Source organism: Tachypleus tridentatus, chromosome 13 (genome assembly GCF_004210375.1).
Source record: "Tachypleus tridentatus isolate NWPU-2018 chromosome 13, ASM421037v1, whole genome shotgun sequence".
Taxonomy (NCBI): domain Eukaryota; kingdom Metazoa; phylum Arthropoda; class Merostomata; order Xiphosura; family Limulidae; genus Tachypleus; species Tachypleus tridentatus.
In genome coordinates, this window is record NC_134837.1 from 172,706,696 (window position 1) to 172,733,710 (window position 27,015).

Here is a 27,015-nt window from a genome sequence, read left to right on the forward strand (position 1 = left end):
GTTTTGTTTTTAAATTTTTATCTCATAGGAATCTTACTACTAAATATTTATGTGTATTGTCTGACATATATATTTTTAAAGACAACACAGAAAACCAATATATTATTCTTTGGTATACATGTAAAAAAAATATTTTTAAAACAGAAAATTTATAGTTTTATTTTATGTGTCACATACTAAATATTTCTTGGCAAGGAATATTCATAACATCAGCAATCAGAAAGCTTCGTTGTGTTTATAAGCTACATGTACACTAATGTAATTGATCCATTTATTCAGTGTGATGTTTTGAGGTTACAGTTAACAGTATTGACATAAACATTCATGAAACAGAATTATCAGTTGTTGTTTTTCTTAATTAGCATTCAATGATGACTGGTTTCATCATGCTCATTACATTTTATACATTGTTAGAAAACATTTCACTTTTCATGTATGCTATCTTGGCCAACACTTATTAGTTTTAGTGAAATTATATTAAATGTTTATGGCATTTTACCACACAAAAGAAAATACTTGAATATTATATGTTTATAGGTCTTGCAGAGTTTCTCAGTATAGAAGTGAAAGGTTTCAGTGGATTATTAAATGCAATAATATTATCAAAGTGTTTTCGTGCCAAGTTGTGGGAAAACTCTACACACGTATCTCGTCAACTGGATAAAATAGGTATATAGTTTTTTCTTTGATGGTATTTACATCACAAAACAAAATCATTAAATATTTATTGTGAAAGTGCAATTTTTTTTAAATTAAGTAAACCCTAAATGGGGAACCTGATGTACAGAAACATGAAGAGAGCTTTTTCTTTTCTGTTTTGTTCTTGAATATGTGCTAAAAACAAGTCTTAAAGGTTTCAGTTTGAAATGGGAAATCTAATAGCAGTGATATAAAAAATTAGGTAATGCAAAACTGTGATTCATTTTGTTGGTATTATATACTTCTTTTTATTTTCTTAAATTGGAAAAATAAGTATATAATATTAGTGTATTTTTAATTATACAGTTGCTTAAAAGATTTTTAAAACATTTAATTCATAGCTATTTTTAGTTTAGTAAAATATAAAAAGAAAAAAATGAAATATTTGAAATTTAACTTTCAAGCTTGATGATAGAAATAATTAGGCATAATGAAAAATCTATCGTAGGAAATATGGTTAATTTTTTTATTGCTAACAGGCATTTATGAACTATTTGTTAACAGTATTTTACTGGGTTTAGTTTTACAGTTAAAGTAAAGAAGTAATAATTTTATTATGTGTTAAGTAACTTATGTGTGAGAAGGAATTTAATATTTTAGTGCATCTGCTTTATAATTTATTTTTGTAGAAAAATAAGTGTTTTTATAGAATGGATTCAAATTAACATTTGCTACTTAAATTTTTTTATCTACTTAAATACAAGTAAAGAGTACACAAACATAAAACTAACAGGTCTGTTCAAGACTTTCACAATACTACTTTACAGTGATATTAGTATAGCATGATATAATTGTTATTACTCAAAGAATTGCTTTTCACATATTTCTTTTCATGCCACAAAGTGAAACAATCCTCAAGATTCGTAACTATATTTTCTATGACGTTTTTTGAATTTACAATTTGTATTATATTTTTAGATAAAATTGAGTATCATCTGTTCATTTTCATTGGAACAAATTGTTTATTACCATAAAAGTATTTATACTCAATGCAAATTACACTTAAGTGAACATATATCACTAAAATGGTTGGGAAGCCACTACAGTATTAGTCCTCTTTCTTAAACTTCTTACTTACAGTAAAAATTTTACTTCATTGTTGTGATTTGTTTTCTCAACTGTATATTGTTTATCCAATAGGTGTAACTTTGTCAAATGCTCTTGTGAATGCTGGAATCACATCTTTTCAAATTCTGGAAGAGACAAATCCAAGAGAGTTAGAAATGGTGAGGTTTGTTTTGTTTTGTTTTAATAACACACTGTAGTGTTTAGAAGCATGGAAGAATGTAAGTATTATATATTTTCTCATTTATCAATGTTAATTGTAAATAAATTAATGCAGACATCAATACAGGTTAAGTTTAACTAGCTGAATGATAGCAACTTGATGCTGGGTTAAACTTGGAAGACATTATTTCTAATATCATGTATGTGCTTAAGAACTCTCATAATAATTTCTCTATGCATAATCCAAGAAATTCCTCATTAAACTTATAAATAGTAATCTCCACATTGCTGAAAATTATCTTATGAGATCTCAGTACAAAATGCATGATTCCAAATTAGATCCAGAAAAAGTAACGAAATTTAAATGTGAATACATGATATAAATTTGCTCTGAACAAAATAAAACAAATTGATGAATTGCTAAAAATAGATGCTAGTCTTTCACAGACATTTTCTCATAAACAAATAATTCCAACTTAACCAGTTTAAATGTATATATATGGTTACATTAATTTGTAGTTAGCTATTCCATGATACTGCATGTGTAACAATATCAACCAATAATACCTTTTTGCAACACCATAATTTTAGTAATTGGATTCTAATATAAAATGTTAGTTTATTTGTTGAATTTTGTCCAAAGCTACTTGACTGTTATCTGCAGTAACTTTTCCTAATTTGAAAATGATAGATTGGTAATGAGGCAGCATGTTGACATCCATCCAGTGCCAATTCTTGACTACTCTTTATGATTGACCAATTGACAGTAATGTTATATGCCCATATGGCTTAAATGGTAAACATGTTTAGTGATAGGATTTGATCATGCAACCTGTTTATTTTGAGTTAATTGCTTTAATCACAGGCCATGCCAAACACTCATATAAAGTTTACTTACAGTAACTATATTTATTATTTTATATTCCTCTGTTACAGACTCTGTGGTATCCTGTTTAGGAAGAAAAACAAATTATTGTTTTCCGAGGATATTTTTTTATGAAAGCCAACCAAATTGGTCAGGAACATAAAACATAAGACAGAACAAGTACATCATAAATATAGGTTAATTTGCTCTCAAAGAAGGTGAACAACTGCAGGGAAGAAGTGTGTTAAAATAAAATACTATCTTTAAGATAAGGTTGTTTCTTACTAACTTCTGTAAAAGCCAGGGCTGTCAATTCTATCTTTGTGTATTTTGTACTCATTTATGTTTTACCCTTTGTTAAGTGTTAACTTGTATTTATTTTAAATACTGATGATTTTGTTGGCCAGTTTGTATTTATTTTTATTGTCCTAAACTAGTCAGTATTCTGGTTTTTAAATGTTCAGTTCTCTCACCCACAGGTGAGCTTATTTTCTTAAACAGAAATATAGAGTGCAATTTAAATCTCTAAAAAAATGTAATGTATATGAAATATAATTTTTTTTCAGTTGACATGTTTAATTTGTATTTGTATTGTAGTCTTGTTACATATATAAAATATTTGAATACACTTTATGCACACATAAGGATAACTTAGTGTATTTACTTGTTTAAGTAAATCATACACTGAGAGATGTTTTTTTGGTTCTTACAGATCACAAACAGACATCCTCCATTTGGAACTCAGCTACGTGACACAGTGGAACATCTTCCTAAATATGAAATAACAATTGAACAGGTTCTTACACACTGAGTTTGTTTTTGTTGTTGTTAAAGTTCACCAGTTCATAATGTGATTTCTCTATATTTATCATAAAAGTTATCATTATGTTTGTCTTTTTTGAGTAAGGTGATTGTTTTTATGAATATGAAACATATTTCACTTTTACATAGATACATACATTAATTAATGGATAATTTTAGCTGTAATAGAACTCCAATAACAATGTTTCTACTTTTAGTCCAGATTGCTGCATTTTGCAGAGATTCTGTTAAAGAAAACATTAAATCTGAACAAACACACACACAATAAAGGAAATTTTATTATCATAAAATGGCAGTTCAATTATTATTATATAGATTCTGTTTTTCTAATAATATTAAGTGTTTTTCTATCAATGTAGGGAAATTTAACAAAAACATACATTATTAAGTTGAAGTTATGCTTGAAGAAAAGATAGCAACATGACAAAGTCTGATAAATTGACTTGAAATAATTCTAAAGAAAATTTTAAACAGGTGTGATTCAGACCTATATTATTGAATGAATAGCTAAAAGCAGCTAAGAAACAAAACACATTGTGTCTATGAAAGAGGAACAAAGGAAATTCCAAAGTATTAGTTAGAAATTCAATTTTTTTACATTTTTCTCAATTTCAAGATTTACATAAAAAAGACATTTTTAAAATGAATTTTAAGTTGCCTGTAATGTTTAATGTAGGTATCAAGTATATTGGATGTAGAGTTTATTTTTTTAATTTTGGCAGTGTTAATCAGTAAATTATTCTTAGTGTATCCATTCACTATTGATTGTAATTCAATTGTAATTAATAAAAGATGTATTATGTTTTTAAGTATTCTTTCAGTGATTTAAAACTAGTGGAAATTGGAGTGTTGTACTGGGTCAATAAAAGCAATGTGTTATCATTGTTATCATAGACAATTGGAAAGTATGAAAAAATTTAAATAATTTCTCATCCTTTCATTTATATATTTAGTTACATACTTAAAAGTATACTTACCTCCACTCACACTACAGCTATTACTTGACTGCCAGGGTTTATTCCTTTGCCCATTTAAGCATTGTTCTGATTTATTCTTGCTTGCTCCAGTCTTTTATTCCTCATCTGATTGCCCTTGGTGATATTTATCTGTTGACACTATCTACCTACATCAGCTCACCCTCTATCCTGGAACTGTATATAAGCATCTCATTCAGATAGTATTATCATTTTTTCACAACAAAGCATCACTAACAGGTTTCTCAATACTAAACCATTTAGAGATACATTGAGTGTTACCTGGTTGTTTTTTACCTCAGTTGCGATTGTCAGTGATTTTATTTGTGATAAGATGGAGACATATATTTGGTTTGGTGGTGCTCCTGCTCTGAGGTTGCAAGTGAGGGTGATCCTGGACATTCAGGATATAATTTAGATTCACTTTGTTTTTCTACATTTTCTTTTATTCTGTTGGCTTCTCAGTCACCCTGAGAGACAGTGGTAAGCTTATGTACTTACGATGCTGAAGTCCTGGGTTCAGTTCTCTATAGCAAACATAGCAGATAGTTCAATGTTGCTCTAACAAAACAAACTTACCTGACAAAATGTTGTTCCAAACAATGGTAATAAGAACAGTTTTTAAAAGAAATAAAAAAGGAGGCCTCTGATTTGTTTTCTTCAATTGGTCTATCAAGAGTGTGATGCTTTAAGTCTTTCCTCCATTGCTTTTTTGCCTTCACCTTACTTGATGAATGAAAGGTCTGGGAGTGAATATTTTGTTTTCTCTCCATCCACGGACATGCATGGAGGTTTAATGCTCAATTACATGAAGGGACAGCTATACCTTATCTGCCATGGTTGGAACCAGGTAATTTAGCCTACCACTGCCAGGTAGAATACATCTACTCCTCAAAATTAGAGGTTCTAAGGCAGCATTTGTAGTTAATCTGAATAGATCAATGTCTTCTGGTGTGACAGTGGTAAGTCTAAGGACTTATAACTTGAACATCCAGTATGTTGTTTTTCGAACACTAGTCTTTCTTTGAACTCTCTGGATCACCAACTTCATTGCTGATGAGCTGGAACCATTGTTACCATTCACACTGTTTAGATTATTAGTTTCTATATTAGTCTCTGTTGTTATGAGCATCTCGACTTTCATCAGCTCACACAGAGGGTCCTAGTTTTACCCCTAATTGAGGGACTCAACCTCAGAATTAGTCCCTCAGTACATTTGTACCCAGAATACATTTTGTGACACCCACGGGTTTCACTTCTCAGTTGGAATGCCACCAGCAGTGTCAGTGATTTTTGTATGCCTTCGGTGTCTGTGGGGGGCTTTAACTGAGAATTTCTGGATGTGTGGTAATCTTATTCATGAATCCATGGGTACTACAGGTTCCTTGAGTCAGGGTTAATCATTCAGCTCACATCTTCCCCACCATTATCCACCCAACCTATGGGGTTTTCATTTCAGTTCTGTGGCTGTCAGAGTTTGGTTGTTCTGTGGGTAGAGTTAGAGTTTTGCTAGTTCTTTTGGGGTTTTATTCCTGCCAATTGTTATGCCTAAAAAGACAGGAAATTGGTTTACAGTCATTGATCTTTCTTGTCTATATCAATGTGTAGATTCTCCAAGGTCCACAAGTGACTCATTCTTCAATCAGAGTTGGCATCTTTCACTAGGATTGTGATTGTCCAAGTTTGATGTAGTCAGCCCCTATCTACACATTGCCATAGTGTTAGCATCTTCTGCTGTCAGCATTTTCTGTGCACAAGGGGCAGATACTGCATTTCAGGATTTTTACCTTTGCAGTTGCATTGGCATCATGTGGGTTCTGCCAAATTGGACGACCTTTTTCTTGTCACTTCCATTATTCCCTAGCCCTGTGCACACACCATTCACTGGACAACTGATAACTGCTTGCACCATGTCATCAGTTGTCAAAACTTTACACCCAGATTCTTCTTTCAGAAACAACAAAAGTAGGCTTTATTCTGAGAGCTGTGATATCTATTCTTGCTCCAACTCAGTATCTCACAATTTGGTTAATTTATCTCTTATCTCATCTGGTCTCAGCTGATTTCCATTCTACTCCATGTTATAGAATAGGAAACTCAACTTTTACCCCTCATTCTCCCACTGCACACTCTTTTGGGAACATGGGCATCACTTGAATCCTTCATGTCTTTGGGATGAGTACACAAGAGATCCCTTCAGTGGTTTTTACGTGATCAAGTGATCATAAACATCAATTCACTAGGTTCCCTAGTTTCTTTATTCAGAATCATTATTTGATCTCAAGTTGTTACGTTGAGACAGTACTAAGATATGGATTCCTCTGTTACCATCTTGTCCATCTCTTTATAAATTTCTTGTTTCAGGGAGGGGGTGCATATCCCAATAGTTTGGAAATCCAAAGTACTAGGCACAAACAACAAGGCTTACCTACACAATGTTTTAGTCCTTCTTGCACTTGAAAAACAATATCTCATGATTTGGTTTTATTAAGGGGAAGATCATCAGACTTCACTCTGACAGTTCCATAGTGTTTTATTGCATTTCCTGTCAAGGGGACACTTGGATCATGACTCCTTATCTTCAAACCTTGGATCTCCTTTCTTGGGAGCACTCTTACCATATTACCCTATTAACTTCTCGTATATTACAGGTGACCATTGAGGTAGCAGTCATTTGTCTTAATCCAAATTGCTTTGCACCACAAAACACCAAAACAAACAACCAACATGAATTATGTTTTGGGTGAAAAGCATGCCAGTTCTGGGTGCAGTGTGGTTTCTCCACCTTGGTGCTAATCTTCTTTTTATGCACCCATGCCCTCCTCAGCCTCTTCACATTCTCAATATGGGATTGTGGCTATAGTGTGATCCCCTGATGGGACAGAGATATGTCTTCAGATACAACCCTAAAATCAGAGGTTCAGTTTCCTAGATGGACACAGCAGATATCCCAATGTGGCTTTGCAGTAGGAAAACACCAATACTGTGGAGGTAAATTTGGAGTTTAACATTTTCTTAAATTGTAAATATATTTCAAATAATAATTACCTTTAATCACACTCTCATGCATTTCATCCCCACTAAGAACTGGTGTTATAGAGCATGAATTGAATCAGTCTCAAAAAAGTGATAATGTTATCTAAATGCATTATATACATTACCAGGATAGAGGGCACATTGACTTTGGTGGAGAGTGTCACGAGACAAATATTTTCAAATGAGAAAAAATCAGACTAATGCATAGATGGGCAAAGGAAGAAACTTTGGCAGTTGAATAATACTAGCTAAGTAATGTGAAAGAAAACAAGTATTATTGGAGTAACATTTTTTATTTATTTTTCTAGACTAAGTGAGTTCTTTTGAATTTAATTTGCTTACTGTGTTATAACTTTCTTTTTTCATTAAATAAAATTCTTAAAGTATTTTAGTCTGGAAGATTTCTTAGTTTATTAGAAACTCAACTAATTTATTGGACATGTGTGTAGTCATTACAGAGATATGTAAAGAGACTTCTTTGTGTTAACATATTGAGTATTTTCTATTACTTCTCTTAACTGATTAATTCTGGAGGGAAATAATTAGTTATTGGGAGTTAGGTATTAATTTACACTATTTGTAATTCTTAATACTTATGAATGAAAGCACAGGAATGTGTAATATTACATTAACTGTACTACATCTGCCATATTCAGTGCCAATGTGGCCTTTCGACCTATACTAGGGCTCAGTAGATTGGCAGGGATATGACAGAAATAGTATTATTCAAGGAGCTATTCATATCAACAGTTTTATAAACATAAACCTATATGGTGTGATCTATATTAAGTAATTGAATTGTTGTTACTATCAGTTTTATTTAAGTAACTTGCTGATGAGAGTTACGGTAAGAATTATAACATACTATTGTATATATGTTTTAGTTTATATTTAGCACCAATTATCTAGAATTATTACTTTGACTGAATTAACTTTTACTGTCATGCAGAAAAACTGGCAAAGCTAGTCTTGTTTTCAGAGTAGACCAAAGAACAATAGCATTATCAAGAGAAAAAAAAAACACATCAATAATTCTAGGAGTAAAGAAAAATATATAATACTATGTAAACCACACTGTCTCCATAATTTTCAGTCAGTCTTTTAATTATAGATTTTCGTTGGAATAAACATACTGCTGAGATATATTTTGCTATAGTGGGAAATTACTAATTCTATATTTACATAAATTGGTATAACACTATCTTAGGGATCTCGATACAGCAGCTGTCAGGCTGATCTTTGTATTATACTCACACTAAGCAACTGGAACAAACTTCAGAATAGACGTACAGCTCCTGAAAAACATGCTAGTCAGCTAATTGTAGGAGACAGTGACAACAAAGTTGTTCTTAAGCAACGCATCAGGTATTTGATTTGGTTATATGGCATGTTGTTTGTAATTGTTGTTTATTTTATGTGTAAATGTTTTTATTGAGGCCAGTTTGAGGTTAATTTTCCTAGCTATATACCTACTGTAAATCTGGTTATTTATTATAACTTGTCTCAGACAAGTTTTTGATTTATTATGTTACATATTACAATTTCAAATAGCCTGAAACTTTAATTTGAATTTAGAAGTTGATTGAATGTTGATATGTAGCAAATCTATGATATTAGCTAACAAGATTGATACATACAATTTACAACAATTAGTGCAAATGATGGTTTATGTGCAAAAGTTTTACAGACAATACTAAGTATTTTATCAACAGTTTACAAAGAGGAAATTAATTGGTATTGTTACACATTGCTTAATGGCTAGCCTCATGCCATTTACAAGCTGACTTTTCTCCAATCAAGGTATCTAATGTCCTCATAAAAATACTAACATCCAAGGTTAATTCACTGAAGTTGAATGGTTTGTAATGTTTGAAATCAATAAACATTCCTGGTAAGTTATCTGTAGTTTTCTGATTAATAAGCATTTATCATAGTTATAGCTTTAAGTTTGGTTGATATGAATAAAATACTTACAGCTCAGTGCTACTAATTTTAAACATATATTAAAAAATTGAGAAAATATTAGACCTTATACTGATAACTCTGGTTCCAGTGTTTTTCATTATGCAGAATATAGTACTTATATAATTTTATGCATAGTTTATGATAGGATACAATACATAGAGAAAAGTTCTCTTACAATGATGAAACAAAAAACCTAAGTTTTTTTTTTTTAAATATAAGGCAAATATGCACCTCAGTTGTAACATACCACTGTGTTTCTTTGTTGGAAGTAAATTTATTAAAAAAATCATTTAAGGTGGTAAAGCTACCAGTAAGAACATAAATTAGACCAAAGGATAATATGAACCTACACCAGTTTCTTCTATTCTTGCCATAATATATTATCATCTGATTATTAATTACTAAATGTTGTTGATGTTTGTGGGGTATCTACTGGGGCATATAAAAAATGCATCAAGAGTAAAAGCTTGAAATTGAAAAATAATTTTAATAAAGTGAAGATTTAAAGAATAGAAATCCCACAGTTTGCATAATATTTTATTTTTGTTTCAGCCATATGAGAGAAATACCTCTTTCAAATGATTTTATATCAATTAGCCTACATTCTGTTGATAATAATTTTAAACAATATTAAGGTATAATTTTTTGATGACTTACAGATCAATTGCAAACCTTATAACACATAATATTTTTGCAGTGACTACTTGTTAATCAAAAACAAAGAATGGGTGAAGAAATTTGAAGTACAGCGTGCTTTAAAAGGAGATCAGCTTTCTGTAAATCTAATTAGTGAGCACTACGGTTAGTTTGATTTCTATCTAAGCATCAAAAAATGTTTCTTAAAAATTCTGTTAAATCTAAAATTAATGCAGTTAATAAATAGAAAAGTTAAAATAGTTGAGTAATAAGTTTAGTGGTATATAATTTTTAACTAGTATATATAAAAAGTTTTTCTTTATACCATAACATAAAATTTTATAGCATAATATAAAACTTGTGGAATAATTCCCAAAGATAGGTTCCTCAGAATTTTCATTCTACCATTCATTCATCAGTAAATAATTCCATTTAATATCATATATATGCATAATATATAGTATTTGTATTTTGCTTTCAGATGTGCATTTCTTATTTGATTGAACTGAAGTATTATGTTTTAGTTTAAAACTTGTTATAAACTAAAGAAAAAATTTTAAGATATATTAATTTGTTTTACATGAAAGTTTGTGTGCAAAATTTAAATAAGACTGTTGGATGACATAGTGCTTTTCTTGTATCACAGTAAATTGTGGTTTTTTTTCTTTTTTACAATTAAGCCTAAAATGCAGCTTGATAAGTATAAAGGTATGCTGAAATAAATAAATTAAAAGTTAAATATTTAGTGTCAGAATATCCCATAAATATTTAATAACTTTAATTAGATGTAAAGTAATATCAAATCCCAGAGGACTGGAAATTTAAATGCATCTTCACTCAGTTATTTTATATGTTAACGAAACCAGGAGAAAAATTATACCAGAATGAACATATTTCAGTTTCTTAAGTTATCAGTTTTTAATTTGTGGAGTTCAAAAAGATTTTTTTATTGTTGTATGTTTATTTAAAATAATTTCTACACCTTATGTGTTATTCATTTTCCTGTAGTTGGTCTTGATGTTCAGAGCACTTATACCCCATTCTATTTGGGTCCTAAGAAGATTTCTGTTGGAAAAAAGTTTCCAATTCCTCAGGTATTTATATTGTTATTAAATTCTAGAGGGAATAATTTATGGCCAAAATAATACAGCATTTAATTTATGGATTTTGATATTTATGAACTTAAAACTGATACTATACATATAATACTACAGTAAAAAAAGAAAGCTTCAACAAGTGATCATTTATAAGATGAATTTTTTCTGTGTTGGATACAGTGCAATAATTTCTTAGCATAAGTAACTACAGTCTGTATGATACTAAATGGTCAAAATTATCATTGACAGCAAGAATAGCTGACTGATAAAACAATGCACTCTTATCTTTACAACTAAAGAGGTAAGAATGATATAATTACATAGTCCTGTATTCTTTGCCCATTATTATATTTTATTTGGCTAGATAACTTATTTTAAGCAAACATATGTAGCATATGTAAATATGAGTGTATTAAAAATATTTCTCAAGCCTAGAAAATAATGTAAAACTAAGTTTAGTTATCATATTCTAAAATTCAGGATGAACTAAACACATGTTTATCCACTTTTTCCATAGGTAATGAATGAATCTTTTCTCTTCTTCTCTTCATATCCTTTACCTTACTTCTCTCCTTGTCCTTTACCTTACTACAGGTATTCCCAGCCATAATCTTTGTTCCCATTTCTACAGAAGTAAGCATTATTGGTAATGGTATTTCATTTCAAGGGCAGGTGAGGGTCAGGTTGCAACAGTTTTCAAACATTTGAGACCATTTATGACAGATCTTTTATTTTTATGGGTTCTTTCTGAGAGTTTTTGTTTTCAATTCTAGTCTCCTTTCATCATCCTCTTTCCTGGTTTTTTTTTCCTCTTGTGCTTGATCCAGTTGTCTTAGAGTTGGTTCAAGACAAAGAAGCTATCAAATGTAAAATTTTCTCCCATCTCTTTATTGTTTCCAAAGGGTCAGGAGATTGGAGATCCATCATTGGCTGAATACCTTTATGGAGACACTTCACTTTACTACGGAGTCCCACCTCTTTTCCTTCAGTGTTTTTTTTTTTACCTAGGACTTTGAATATTCCAGTTAAATATGACAGATGTTTATTTATTATTCCCATTGTTCTAGAGTCTTGTTGTTATCTTCAGTTTGCCCACAGGGATTGTCTCTTACAGTTCTATGCACAGCACCTTATATGTTATGTCAAGTAGTCTACTCATTTGTTCATCACCTTCACCCATTGGAAGTACAGACTCATCATTGCATGGATGACTGCTCCTGCTTGCCTCTTTCTAAGCCCATTCTGTCATTCATATTTACTTACTTACTTTGGGAGTCTGGTCTTCTAGTGGGATAACACTGAGTCTTTGGATTTACAGTGCTAAAATTAGGGGTTTAATTCCCCTTATTGGAGAAAACAGGTAGCTCAGTGTGGCTTGGCTATAACAAAATATATACAGAATTGGAAGTCTGCTCAGGTGAGGTTTCTCATCAAGTTGAAGAAGTCTTTTTCTAACCCCCACACAATACCTTATTCATTTGGAGGATCTCTTAAATTCACATTGGAACTGTACCCAGACTTCTCCACTTTGGCTCAGTGGTATGAAGTGGGCAGTTGTGAATGTTCTATTTTCTCCTTTCCTTACTGAGTGGGAGGTTTTATTTCTTTTTAGGGATGTGGGCTTTCTTAATAGCTCTTATTCCTTTGGGTTGAGTACTCTTACATACCCTACAGTGGATGCTTCTTGACCAGTGGTTCTTCTTCCATAATTCCTTGGACCTTCCTATCACCCTCTCCACAGAGAACAGGGCTGTTGTTGTTTGTTAGCTCAACAGAGAACTGATCAAGGTGGGGTTTTTCATTCCTCTTTCTTGTTCAGCTCCCAATATGTTTGGCACATATTATATGCATGTTCTGGCTGTGTCTTCCTCAGTTGAATATCATCTTTTTCCAATGGCAATTATTCACACATCTGTTTGTCTTTGACTGAAGTAAGTTGGCATATTATTTTCTTAAATCTTTTTCCATTGTTTTTCATTGTATTTTAGGATCCTGCCTAGTAACAGGTGTTGTCTGGTCAGGTATGCTGATTTTTCTGTATCAGCACTAAATCTGTATACTTTTATTTATAACACTCACTGTAATGATGGGGTGTTTCTTTCAAGACCATCATGTGTTTTTTCCAGTGGTGTGTATAAGTATATATACTCAAACAGGTAGGAATTTTTGCTCATGCTACTGAACTGTGATTCTTGTAATTGGGGTCTTTTTGCTTCTCAAAATAGAGAAACACAGACACCTTTCACATTTTATTCAGTGTGTTCAGACTCCCCAGTGTGTACTGCATATCCCCCCTTTTTTTTTCTTCTAGTGGAGCACATCAGTTTTTACCACTGCCAGTTCCCAGTCCCTGGAGTGATGGACCATGGAGGTTTCCTGTGGAATGGGGTTTGTATGATAAAATAAACTTCATAGCCATATTTAACCACTCTATTAGAAAAGGACTATTGTTGTTTTCTTTTATATTACACAATATTATAATATACTCAGTCCATGGCACTTTTCTGTAATGATTTTTGCCTGTGTAGAGTGCACTTGTTAGTCATGAAATACAAATTTTATGGAAAGTGCTTCCAGTGGATGTTTTCTGCCCAGATGAACACTTGCTGTGCTCAGTAAAACATCAGGTGCTTTTCCCAGATGCCTTTACATCAGCCTCTCTACACAGTATATTTTTTAAGGAAGGAACGTCTACTGGATGTTTTCTGTCCAGATGGGCCACATTTGACACACTCCATATCACAAATATTCCTAGATGTTTTTGCCCAGGCAGACCAAACCACATTTGTGGTTTTATTAATAAATTACTGTCAAGATATTGAATGGATGATGTTATGCAAAACTCTTTCACTGGGTGTTTTCTGCTCAGATGGACTGCACTTGACAAAAACACTAAAAATATATTTAAGCTCTTAATATTTGTGGTAACTAAATTATGTTAAGTCATCAGTTGAGTTCCCTTACTAATGTAATCACTGAAATAGTCATGAATTTCATTCTTTTATATACTGAAATCTTTGTTCATAAGTCTCAAGTTAGCATGTATGTATTTCTGTATGGACAGGCTTCTTGAAAGGTAGCCTATTCAAACAAGCAATACAGAAATCTCTAACAGATTGTTTGTGTAGCTTGGAATTTTAGGCATTTCATTTGTTGACTTCTGTGGACTTGTAAGATACCTATCTTCTTTAATTGTTTCAGTAGGATATTTGAATCAGGTATTTCTATTGTTCTGTTGACTTCTCTTTATTTTTGTCTCTTGTTTTGTAATCCTAAAGCCCACAAGCCAGATGATATAGATGAAGTTCAGCCAATTCTGGTAACGTATTGTGTTATAAGTGAAGAATTGTTTTGTTTCAGTTCACACTGAAATTTTCTTGATTTGTAATCAGTGCATGATTTGACCATTTCATCTGTTACTGGCATCTTATTGTGTTTGTGTTTGGATGAAGAAATAAAGGTATAAATTTAAAATTAACAAGTAAAAGTGTTTCTGTTACTAGCTTATTTGAAAAATAAATCTGAGACCAGTTGTCAATCATGGGTGCATTAAATATAAAAGTTAAAAGGAAAAGGCATTTCTTTGTTAATTGTAAGTGGACCAGACTTTGCATTATTCTTTTTACTGAATAATCCAAAAGTATTTGGCCAGCAATAGAAATCATTACAACAGTATCTTGACCTTTGTCACTAATTCATCAGTGTTTAAATACAGACCCTGATGGAATAAATCAACTAATTTGTAGTTGTTGGCTTTTTCATTGTGTTTATTCTGTGTGGTGAAATAGTTTAAAATATGTCTTCAAGTATAATTATTTTCAATCATGTTAAATTACACTATGTAACACAAATTTTGTTCCTGAATAGTATGTGTTATTTCTTAATTTCTTATATTCTAAAAGTACAGAAAATGGCCATTATTCCCTTAAACTTTGCTTTTGGACGTGGATAATGAAGTTTAGAACTTAACCTATTTTCTATGTAAAAATGGGCAAATTTGCACATTTTCACTTACATAATGTTTGAATAAAACAACATATGAATCAAGATTTACATGTATTTATACTAAAGTTATAAAAAAATGAACAAAACTGTTTAGAAGTGAGTAGTTTTTCAAGATTTACAACTGTAATGTAAATCACTTTCACATATCAACCCTCAAATATAGTCTCCCATCATGTTTTTGTTATATGCTCCCAGGTCACAAAAGCAAAGTTTGAAGAAAAAAATAGGTCTTTTCCATTTACTTTAGGCATAAGCAATTGGGAAATAACACTTTCTGCCTAGGAATTTTGTAACATAGTGGTATGATTACAATTCAAGTGTTTGATCAAAAGTAAAAGAATTAGAAATCTTACTTTATTGGAATGTGATATGGCTTACCATTAACCACAGTTGATAGATCTGTGCAAGAATATAGTTTCTAGCAGATTTGAAAGTTATATTTATGCATTCTTTTAAATTTAGGTTAAAGAAAAGGTTGAAAATCTGTTACCAGGAAGTGACTTTGATTTGAGTCCATCAGTAATTGAAGGTAAAATCGACTCATTACAATCTGATCTCAGTTTAAATGCAGATGAATGTATAAAATGATACCAATGATGTAAAATAAAATGTTTAAAATAACTTGTTTTTTGTTACTTAATGTTAGTATGTTACTGTATAGGAATATATATTGTAAATTTACACAGAAAGCATCAGTAACAAAGGTTATTACATCTACAATGTTTTTCTTTGTTAATAAAGGATCACAATTACCATTTATGGCATTTTATTTTGTAGAAGCCAAAAGGAATTTTAACTACCCAATTCACCCTCAGTTATCAGGCATAGAACCTGGTCGAAGAACTTGTAATCATCATTGTACCAACAAAAAACTCTGTGGCCATGACTGTTGCAAATTTGGGGTTACTTTTAATGCTAAGAAACCATCAGAAAATCATCATAGTTCATACTTTGATGAATTGCATAATAGAGCTAATTTCTTGTCTAAATCTTCTGCAAAGAGATTGAAGGTAAAATAAATTGTTACCGTTTTAGGCATAGCAAAAATATTGTTTAATACTCAGTGTTAGTTTGTTGTATAAGTATTTTTGCAATATGTTCTGTGTTTCATATGTTCTACAAAAGTTAGATTATTTGATTTCAAATCCAATAGAAGAAAACTCTTCAGCTTTGCATTGAATGTATTTTGTTCTTAAAACATGCATTTGTGTGCACGCTTTTCAGTAATTTAACTTTTGTTTCACTCTCACCTTTCAATATTTTAATGTATATAACTACTTCTAACTGATAACTAATGTATCCTTTATGTTACATCAAATATTTACTGTAGTTTAGCTTCAGTTTCCTGTTTTGTTTGGATGGCCATTAGTCTAGATGTTTGTAAGCTGCTGCTGTACTTGAACCATTACAGGTGTACTATCCTATACTTGTGGGCTTCTGTTTGTTCTTTCTTGTTGGTATTATCATTGCTTTATTCTAAAGGTATATTTAATATCTTTACTGTTGTACCAGTCCTGCTTAGTTAAGTTTGTGTAGGGGTTGCATGGTTTGTTGAAGATTTTAACAGAAAATTGTCCTTTGTACTTATGTTACTACTTGCCTACATCAACAGATATAGTCTTCATCTAAATATATGCATGCCTTTCCATAAATTTTTATTCAATATTTTTATTCATGTTGAACAATCCTGCTTTCTTAAACAGTACTTTTATAAACCTTAGATTGTCAATGATTAGTACTCTCTTTTTTTTTATGCCATTAGTTTTTGTAAAATAATCTTTATAGGTTGTTCTATCATATTTATTTTGTATTTTTGACATATTTGGAAAATACTCATCTTCACTTCAGTTTCTTTTTATTTGAATTAACTTTGTTGTTTCTTCTTGAATGTCTTTGTTTAAAGAATTCTTCCAATAAAAGGAACTGATTATTATTTTCAGAATCAGCAAAATTTAATATTTGAAATATTTTCTTTCCTGCATTACAGTTGACAACAACCACCACACCCTCTAAATCTACAGTTACAAAGGAGGATCTGGTGACAAGATTTAGTTACACACCCTGTAGTAGAAGTGCACCTGAGATCTCTGACACCTCTATCATGACAGACACATATAAAGGATGGGATATTCTTAATCTTTATCAGTTAAACAGGGAGAAAGAGTGTGGGGAATCATACAATTGTCAGATGGGTGAGTATTATTATTTTTTGAAAGTACTCCAGGATTATACTTAGCAGATTATTCTTTTCAGTAGCTTTGAGCAAAAAAAACATACACTTTAAAAAGTAAAGAAAAAAGTGTTGAGTCATTGTGCACAACTAAGTTCATTTATGCTAATGTTAACAAAATCTATGTTAATTCCTTCTTTTAGTGGCTTGATTATCTTTTTTTTCTCACATTTACAAAGTTTTTTTTAACCTTTGTGTTGGTTGTAATGTTTTTCTTGATGGATGCACAAATGCATTTTTTTATACAGTACTTCCTTCCGTTTACAAAATTAGCTATTTTTGCTCAGTGCTGCTCTCTATATGTATACCACAGGCCTTTTGCTCCCTCCCATTGGAATTGAATGATTCCAACATGTGTCTCATGTAAATCATCATGCATTACTACTCCATCAATAGGGTGTGACATACTCTCGTGATGCATGTTACTCCTTCTATACACTTACTTCTCCATACTATTACTTCTCATTTAGCAGCACTTGTGCTTGATCATGTTTTTTGTTTGTTTGTTTAAAGTTTCACATTTGTTTTTAGTGTACTCATGAAGTGTTCTTTGTTTATTCTTCACTTCTAGTTTCTGTTAAGACTGTTTCTTAACTTCAGTTTCATTCCAGTTTATTATAGTTGTATTATTTGTTATACTTTTGATTAGTAGTTTACTCTTTCTCAGCAGACTTTTGAACCTATTCTACATCCTTCACTAGGTTTTTTTATTCCCAGTCCTTTCTTGTTCCTAAGAAAATTAAGTACTGGAGGCCTGTCATTGATTTTTCCCACTTTAATTTGCTTTATTCAACTGCCCTATTTTGCCATAGAGTCATATCTCACCATAAGGTGAGTGTTTATCTCTGGGCTTATGGATAACCAAAATGTATATTGTCAATGCTTATCTACAAATCTCTATGTCACCACAGTTTCTTCCATATCTTCAGTTTCTCCATCACAGGGTTGTTTACCAATTTTATACTCTACCCTCAAGGCTTGCTTCCATCCGTTATGTTTCAGTTTGAGTAGTCAAAGCTTTTGCTCAAAATCTTCATGCTCTGTGGTTGTGATTCCAACATTGTATAAACAACTACTTTCTTCTGGCTCAATATGAACTGGAGTCAGCCAGCTATACCTAACAGCTCCTTCTAATGACTGATCTGGTGAGCTGGTTAATCAAATTAGAGAAGTTCTTCCTTGGACATAACTAATATTACATCTACTTTGGTGTCCTTTTGAGACTTATCTCAGTCAGGCACAAACTTCTTCTCCATGACTTCATTCCATGGAACTGTTAATTTGCCACGACCTTTTAGCTCCTTCACTTCCCACTTACAAGGTTCTATCACTTTTGGAGATTGGTTTTTAATGATGTCACTGGTCCCCCTCTTTTATGTGCATATGTAGCATCTTCAGAGAGCTCTTTATGATTAATGCTCAGGATCCCATGTCAGCTCCTGGTACCATTCTTCCTCCTTAATAGCTAATCATTCTGCTTTGGTGGTTAGATAAGGCCTACATGTTGGAGGACATCTTGCTTCTTCCTCCTACACATTGATAGGCTCCTGTTTCTTTCCCCCTTGATGTGGATTCCTGTATGTTGTGAGGGGACCTCCCAGAGAAAGTTCTGTACTTTCAGTTTACCTTTTCTGGGATCTAAATATCAACCTATATGTTTGCCGTGCATGGTGACCCGTGAAGGGAAGGAGAGGATCCTGGTGGTTGAGGGGTCCAACTCCAACACACCACTTTTGCCTTGAATTCATGTAGCCAGGCAGTCTTGAGGTGGCCCCTCCAAGATCAGTTGCCTAGTCCATTTGAGCCAGGGTCATTTGAGTGCCAGCATAGGACATCCTCAACAGGTGTAGTGGACATTAGGTCTGATACTGCAGTGACCTTATATGGCACTGTAGTGCATCCCCTTGTAGAGCTCCATGATTGGTGGGGTCAGTGGGCACTGAAATATTTTTTTTCATTGTGGATACCCCTAAAATAAAAAAAAATAAACAAGCATGACAGCATATGGAAAAATCTAAATACTGGCAAACGACCACACATTGATGACTCTGTAAGGTCAGACTCACAATTTGAATTTGTTCTGCAATTTTTATTATACATTCTTTAACTGAAAAACCCTTGGGGCAGATATCTCAATTTTTTTACTCAGAAGGGTTTAGAAGGATTTGCTGGCTCACTTAAATTGGTAAAAAAATTATGGTTTGGGGATGTTTTAGTGGAAAGAGCTTCATTACAGCATTTCAAACTCCTCTTTGAAGTTGAAGGCCATTGGGGATATACCCATTAAGGTTACTCCTCATTCTACTTTAAATTCTTCCAGAGGTGTTATAGTTGAGAGGGATTTAAAAACCATTCCAGGGTCAGATATCCTCGTTACAGCCATGCGCCAAATTTTTACTCGTAGAGACAGGATTATGATGCTGATAAATGTTCTGATATTAACATTTACAACATCACATCCTCCTACCACAATTAAGGCAGGATATCTGAATTGTAAGGTACAGCCTTATATTCCTAACCATGTTAGATGTTTTCATTGTGAATGATGTGATCACTCAAAACATTTTGCCATGGTTCCTTAACATGTGCCCATTGTGCCAGTAAAGACCAAGATGCTTTTGAATGCCAACTAGAACCACATTGTGTTAACTGTAATGGTCCACATCCTTCCGATTTTACTTCTTGCCCTAAATGGGTGGAAGAGAAAGAAATTCAACGTCTCAAGATAGTTCATAATATTATTTATCCAGAGGCTCAGAAATTACTATTCCCAATTCCATCTCAGACTTATGCTGCTGTAATCCATTCCAATACTATAGTAGGAGTACAGACAAACCTTTCCATGCCTTCTACAGAATCCTTAACAGCACATCTTAATCTAGTACCCTCCAAAATCAACAAAGTTTTTACATTTTTAAGTGCCATTGGTCTTTTTAACTTAATTTAAGGTTTTTATTGGACTATACACTGTTTTAGCATGATTTCTTTTACCTCTTTTAATTTTATTTTGACCTGAACCCAGACTGGAAAGGCCAACTTCAGGTGACTGACAGTAAGTTTGAACTTAATGCTTCATTCTTCCTGGCAGGTCTAAATTTTATATATTTTTACCTTCATTTCCATGTACCATTATAGTGTACTACATCTTGTTTGGCACAGATAGCCTAGTAGCTTTGTGCCAATAAACATGAAATACCTACCTACCTACCTATTTCTTCCTTCTCATCCATATTTACATCTTTTTCACTAACACACCCTTTTATGTATGGGCTGCATAGGGCAATCACCAAGAAGCTTTGAGCTGGTGGTTTACTGACAAGCAGTCTTTGCATATCAATGTTCTTGAGCTTCTTGTGTCTTGTTAGGCTTTGAATCACTTCCTTTATCTCACCAGGTAGTAGCATATTTCAATCACTAAGGGGGCATCTGGTTGAGACCTCTGTGTTTTTGAACATTGTATCTACTGTAATAGGTCCTCACTCATCTAATTATGTGTCACGTTCTGGGTGCTTTCAGTCACACAGTAGATTCCCTTTCCAACCCCAATCAAATTTATTTGATAGTGGTCTTTATATCCCCCAATTTTCTGGTGGCATTGTGAGTAGTGGGTTTTTTCCACTACATAAATCCATTTACCACCTACCTCAATCACAAGTTAACCTCTTTTGGTCCCCAGTACATCATTCTCAGGCTTTGGCTGGTGATTCCTTTAGCCAGGATTAGCCTCACAAATTCCTTTGTGCTCACCCTTCTATCCTATTACTCTTCATTGAATGATATCTCTCATCCATAAAATTATGTTTTGAGTTCTTCTGATTGCTCCTTTATTGGCCAGTTCACTGTGGATTCCACAATTACAACAACTGCAACTTTTCATTTCATTTCAGTACCTCTTCCTTTGTCTCCCTCCCTTTTTCATCCACCTTGGCTACCACTTCTACATTCAGCCAGTCACATCTTTCATCTTCACACCTGGTTTTGATGACTTGGCAAAGAGATTGTGTTTCTTCCTTCAATTGGCTTTTCTTTTATCTCTTTCCATATGATCTTTTAAAATGGAGTTGTATTAGTGCAAATCAATAGTGTTCTATAATAAGTCCGTGACTCAGGGATTCCCCACTGACCAATTTACCATGACTCATGTGGCTGAGTTTCTCACATGGTTTTTTGAACAGGTTTCTACAGTCTTTTCACTATAAGGTTGTCAGACTGTGTTATCCCATACATTTTGTTTTTCCTGATCCCCTTGAGGTTTTGCTTTCCATGTCCTTACCAAGTTAATGCGTTCTATCCAGATTTGTCATCTCCCTGGATAACTTCCTCTTCTATACTGAGATATTAATATGGTCCTCCATTTCCTCTATCACAACCTACTTCCTCATGCTCTGTGTTTCCTCTTTTCCTTAAAATGTATTTCCTTCTCCTCTTAGCCTGTGAATATTAAAGGTCAGATTCGTTTGCCATTGACTTTTCATGTTTCTTCTTCCCAAAGAACTTGACAACTAGGGAAGGTAAGTCCTCCTATGCCTGCTTCCATCTGTTTCTCATCTCTACCCTTGTACTGACCCAGATAGATTATGTCCAGTTTGTACCCGATGTTATTATATTACTGACAAAGCTTTCTTTTGTGATGCCAGTTCCTGACTGTTTATCCCTTGGTGGTCTTTCTCCTTCTACCCTGAATAGTATGGTTTGACTTTTGACTTGATTGGCATATTCATCCTGGAATTGGTTATTGGAGGTTATTGGTCAGGCATGTGGACCACACTTAATATGTTCATTTTTCGTTCTCCACCTGTGGCTGTTCTTTTACAATAAGACTTTGACTGGGTAAGTTTATACTCATACTTTCTTTTCTTTTTAGGGGTCCTTGCTGCATTTACTAATCATAAGGATTCCACTCCATGGTGAATGGTGTGTGACCAGGTATTCTTTAGCTTGAAATCCACCCTATACAGTTATGTTAAATTTCACTTTATCTTCCATGGATGGTGTGTTCTACTACATCACTTGTATGTGAATAACCTCATGATATTTTGCTTATAAACATGCATGTCTTGAACTATACCACTCATGGACTGCATGTGTAAAGCAGAAAGGGACAACTGCTCATCCGTGCCATGCTTGTAGTTAATAGCTTGGTATGGCCTGTTTTTCAAGATAAGATTTTGTGGCCATCCATTGTACTGTTTTAGGTGATTACATTCCTCCAGACTGTCTAATACATTTTCACCCCTCTTTTTCTCAAAGTGAAGTACGGGAGTCCTTACCACTTTCCATTTCCAAACTGCTGGGACGGTCGACTGTAGAGGCACCCTTCTGAATGAGCCCCACACAAAAATGGCTATAACCATTCATTGCAGAGGTGTTCTGTGAGTGTAGATGATGTGATATCCTTCAATGTGCATTATTCAGTCGCAAAAGAGTGAGACATCAAATTACAGCTCATCTTTTGATTGGGAGCCCTCATCCTACTTATGTGTGAATGCTAATACTCTGTGGCTGAGTGTTGGATTTAAAGTAGAACCAATCAGCATAAGTTCTCAGATATGTATTCCTCTCTTGATCATACTTCTTCTGTATTGTTTGGCACAGAGAAGTTAAGGAGGTTTGCTTCAATTCTGTCCTTTTTTTTTTGTTATTCCTTGTTATATCTTATGCCAAGGATGTTATTGGGAAAGTTGATTTATATGATACAGACTTTTTTGGTATTGGATTTCAGGTCCCTGGATTGATAGATCAGAGATATCATGTGCCATGCTCAGGAGTCAGAGTGATTCTGGATTCCCTCTGGTTTATTGAACTTGAGGTAAAGACAACATGATCCTTATACTATGTCTGTGTGGATATAAGTTCCTAGTGGCATGAGTTTTGAATGTAGTTGACTTACACAGTATGGTCTGTTGCATTTTACCCACATTACACCTGGAGTCATATCTATTGCTTTACCCATTTTTATACTATGTGGGACTGAGTTACATTTGTTTTACATGGTTGAGATCACTATTCTGCCACAGTTCTCTCCCACTTAAATGTGCTCTTCTATTTTTCTGCTCTTATTTCCAACACATTTCACAGATGGGTGAAACATACACCTGGTTCAGAAGTGGTACGGTTCTCTTCATCAGATCTTTGGATTTGACTCTCTCATTCCCAGATGCTTTTGGGAGGGGTGATACTTCTGTTATTTCCTTGTAGAGGTTACATCTCTAACTCAGTGTGGGATTCTACCTAATATTATAAAAGAAGGTAAGTAATGTATCAGAAGTTATAATATTGCTATACTGAAAATGTATTTCTTATAGGGGCTTAACTCTTGTCACACTTCCCACTCTCTCTTCTCACTTTTCTCCTGTGCTTCCATTCTCTGTCAAGCTTTGAAGTGATAGTTTGGTAAAGGCATATGGATAGTGTTACATGCATTGTGTGAGTATGTCATGCTCCTATTGGTGAAGAAGTGATGCATGATAATTTGCACAAGAGACACGTTGGAATCATTCAATTTCAACATGGGGAGCTGAAAGCTTGCAGCATGTGTAAATAAAACATTTGCATAAAGAGGACAGTACTGGATAAGAATAACAATCTTGTGGAGAGAGGGAAGTAACTGTTGGAAATATAACTTTTATCTTGTTTTAGTTTTTGATTTTTATGCTACACATGATTATTTAGCATGAAAATAAATACATTTAAACTATACAATGTATGTTTAAGACAATAAAGTTTATGATTATTAATAATTTGTCTTCCTGATACCATACATAATTATCATTGAAATAATGATTAATGTTTTGTTTGATTTAACTGTCAGGGAAGACTGCATCTGAGAATTTGTTGTTGTTGTTTTAAGCATCACACATGAAAATCTTTTAATGGTTATAGTGTAATAATTTTTTTTATCATAAACATGTTGAAAATAAAATTAAAAACCCCAATCAAAAATCACATAAAAGACAAATTTCTACGTTAAAGAAAGTTTGGAGTTTTATGGATAACATTTTATTAAATATTTAATCATTAAAGTGAATTATATTAGTATGAATGTAAACTACTACTTTCAAGGCATGATTGAACAGCTAATATGATAGTTGATAAGATAGTTAATGTAAGTTTATAAGAATGATTTCAATTTAAAGATTCTAAAACTATTTTCACATTTTGTTTATTTGAAACAAATGTTTAATTAATTCAATTTGATTAAAACTGTGCTAAATGGAATAGCGAGATTTTTGTGTGTTTTTTTTTAGAGATGAAAGAAGATTGTAGAAATGCTAATAAAGAATACCAAACACCAAAGTTAGGAGAATATTGTCCAAAACCTGATTTTAATCTGTATGTATACTCTTTAATGTAAGATCAATTCCAAGGAAGTAGTTTTTATCGTACACTTATATTTCTTATATGTTTAAGAAGTGTTGGTTTTTGTAATTCTTATTTTAAATTTAAAAATAGTTTTTCACTGTAAAATCAATCATAGCTACATATACTTAAGTAGTTGGTTGAATCATTTCAATGTTAGTATGTTGACAAATGTTCATTAGTACCATATTGATTCAGCAGATGTTCAAGAGAAATTTGTGAAATGTGAGTATAAGATTTAAATATTTAATATTTTCAAAGCCATAATTTTCAAAAGTAATTTTGAATTGTGTAGTTTTGTTCATGTTAATAGTTGCATCACTCTTTTCATGAATATCCGTAGAGTTATTGCATAAAAACTACATGACCCTATATCACTTACATTAAGGCCCAGATTAAGGGCAACTGACCCCCTAAGCATATCTCAACAATGATGCCCCCCTTGGCCCCTACTTTGCTTAACTGACAAGAAAGACATTAAAGACTCAATAAATGCTGAAAGTGAAATAAAAGTTTGAAAATTTATAACCCTTCTTCAGTTTCCTTCCAGGTCAGATTGGGTATGGATGAAAATCAAGCAATGGCTGAGGCCTTTTATTTAGATATAATGAGAGAAATTACTCCTTTGATTAATGATAATTAAAAAGAATTATTTTTACTGTATATTTGTTTTTACTCTGATTTTAACAATTTCTCACTTTGAGCTTAAAACCCTGTAAGCAAATTATTTATTTATACCTTAATATTTATTTAAATTTTAAAAACGTTTTTTTCTGTATTTTTTAATTGCAAAGTCTTTGATTAAATCCTCAAAACTAATTTAGCATAACAAATCTGCTTCTACACTTAGCAGAGACAAGGCATCTAGCTTGTTTTGTCATATAGGTGTTCTGTTGGGATTTTTAATATGCTTGAGTTGAGAAAATGAACCCTCAGTTTTGCAGTTTGTGACCATTAATGTTAAAAATATACACAATGCAATGTCTACATTTGGAAATGCACACTCAATTTTGTCTTCTGATATTATTTCATGAAGTTCAGCATAACTCAATATGGTTTTTACAGTTTTTGTTGCACTGAACTTATGGCGCACATGTGAGTGAAACTGCTAAAGCTTGGCAAAGAGATTAGTGTCCAAGTCCTCTGGGTAAGCATCAGTTACCGTTTGGGAACACTGATAGTACCTTTCAGTTTCAGCAGATGAAATGACATCATTTGGCACATCACTTAGGAAAGAAAATCTGTTTGCTATTTCTTTGTACACCTCACCTCTTTTTCTCATCTGGGTTTCTAGTTTGTCAACAATTGTGTAGAAGGTGGTGATACGAAATTTATCTCTGGCATTCAGATCTTCTTCTTGTGCATCTCCATCATTGAGTACCTTTTTTCTGACATGTTTGCGAGTTTGAGCTGCATTATAACCAACATCTGGTAGTATTTCCTTTTCAAATCTTTCAAAGTCATCCCTTAAAGTGAGTAGCTGGTCAGATAATGGCCCATACAGATCTGCACATGTTTTTAAGTTCACATCTTCATTTTGCAGAACTTGACTTGTTTTATGAAACTTTTGCAAAATCTCATACCACATGATCAACATAAAAACAAATTCTATCTCTTACTTGCAATATTGTCTGTTTCTCTTCTAGTGTCTTCCTTTTATGACTGGTCTTCAACTATGCATTCTAAAGCTTCCAAAATCTTAAAGAAAGACTTCAAAATTGCTATTGTTGCCCTAGCATGTGCCTCCCATCTATTATCAGAGAGGGATTTTAACACACTTTCATTTCTAAGACAAGCTTTAAGAATTTTCCATCAGCTGGTTGAGGCTGAAAAAAATGTATAGAGCAAATGCATTGCAGAGAAAAAATAACTGCCACCTGACAGCAGTCAACAGCACTTTGACCTACCAGATTTAGTGAATGGGCTGAACAGGGAAATATATGGCTAACTTATTTTCTTCTAAAATCTTTTGCTGCATACCCTTATAATGCCCAGACATGTTAGCAGCATTATAGTATGACTGACTCCTACACTTTGAAAAATTAAGTTTGCAAACTTCACATAAGTACTGCAATACCTGGTTTGCCATTTCCTCACCGG

The 27,015-nt window shown here is 32.8% G+C and overlaps 1 protein-coding gene across 5 annotated transcripts in view; it reads left to right on the forward strand.

The window, feature by feature from the left end:
- The window catches only part of LOC143237785 (putative ATP-dependent DNA helicase HFM1), a 137,483-nt gene that overhangs the window by 92,971 nt on the left and 17,497 nt on the right, over window positions 1-27,015 (forward strand). For all 5 annotated transcript variants that reach the window (XM_076477365.1, XM_076477364.1, XM_076477366.1 and 2 more), the window contains 10 exons: window positions 538-669; window positions 1,840-1,925; window positions 3,504-3,587; window positions 8,831-8,988; window positions 10,286-10,389; window positions 11,233-11,318; window positions 15,789-15,855; window positions 16,104-16,336; window positions 17,314-17,518; window positions 24,804-24,888. In XM_076477365.1, coding sequence (XP_076333480.1) covers window positions 538-669; window positions 1,840-1,925; window positions 3,504-3,587; window positions 8,831-8,988; window positions 10,286-10,389; window positions 11,233-11,318; window positions 15,789-15,855; window positions 16,104-16,336; window positions 17,314-17,518; window positions 24,804-24,888 — 1,240 coding nt within the window. The remainder of the gene's footprint in view (window positions 1-537; window positions 670-1,839; window positions 1,926-3,503; window positions 3,588-8,830; window positions 8,989-10,285; window positions 10,390-11,232; window positions 11,319-15,788; window positions 15,856-16,103; window positions 16,337-17,313; window positions 17,519-24,803; window positions 24,889-27,015) is intronic.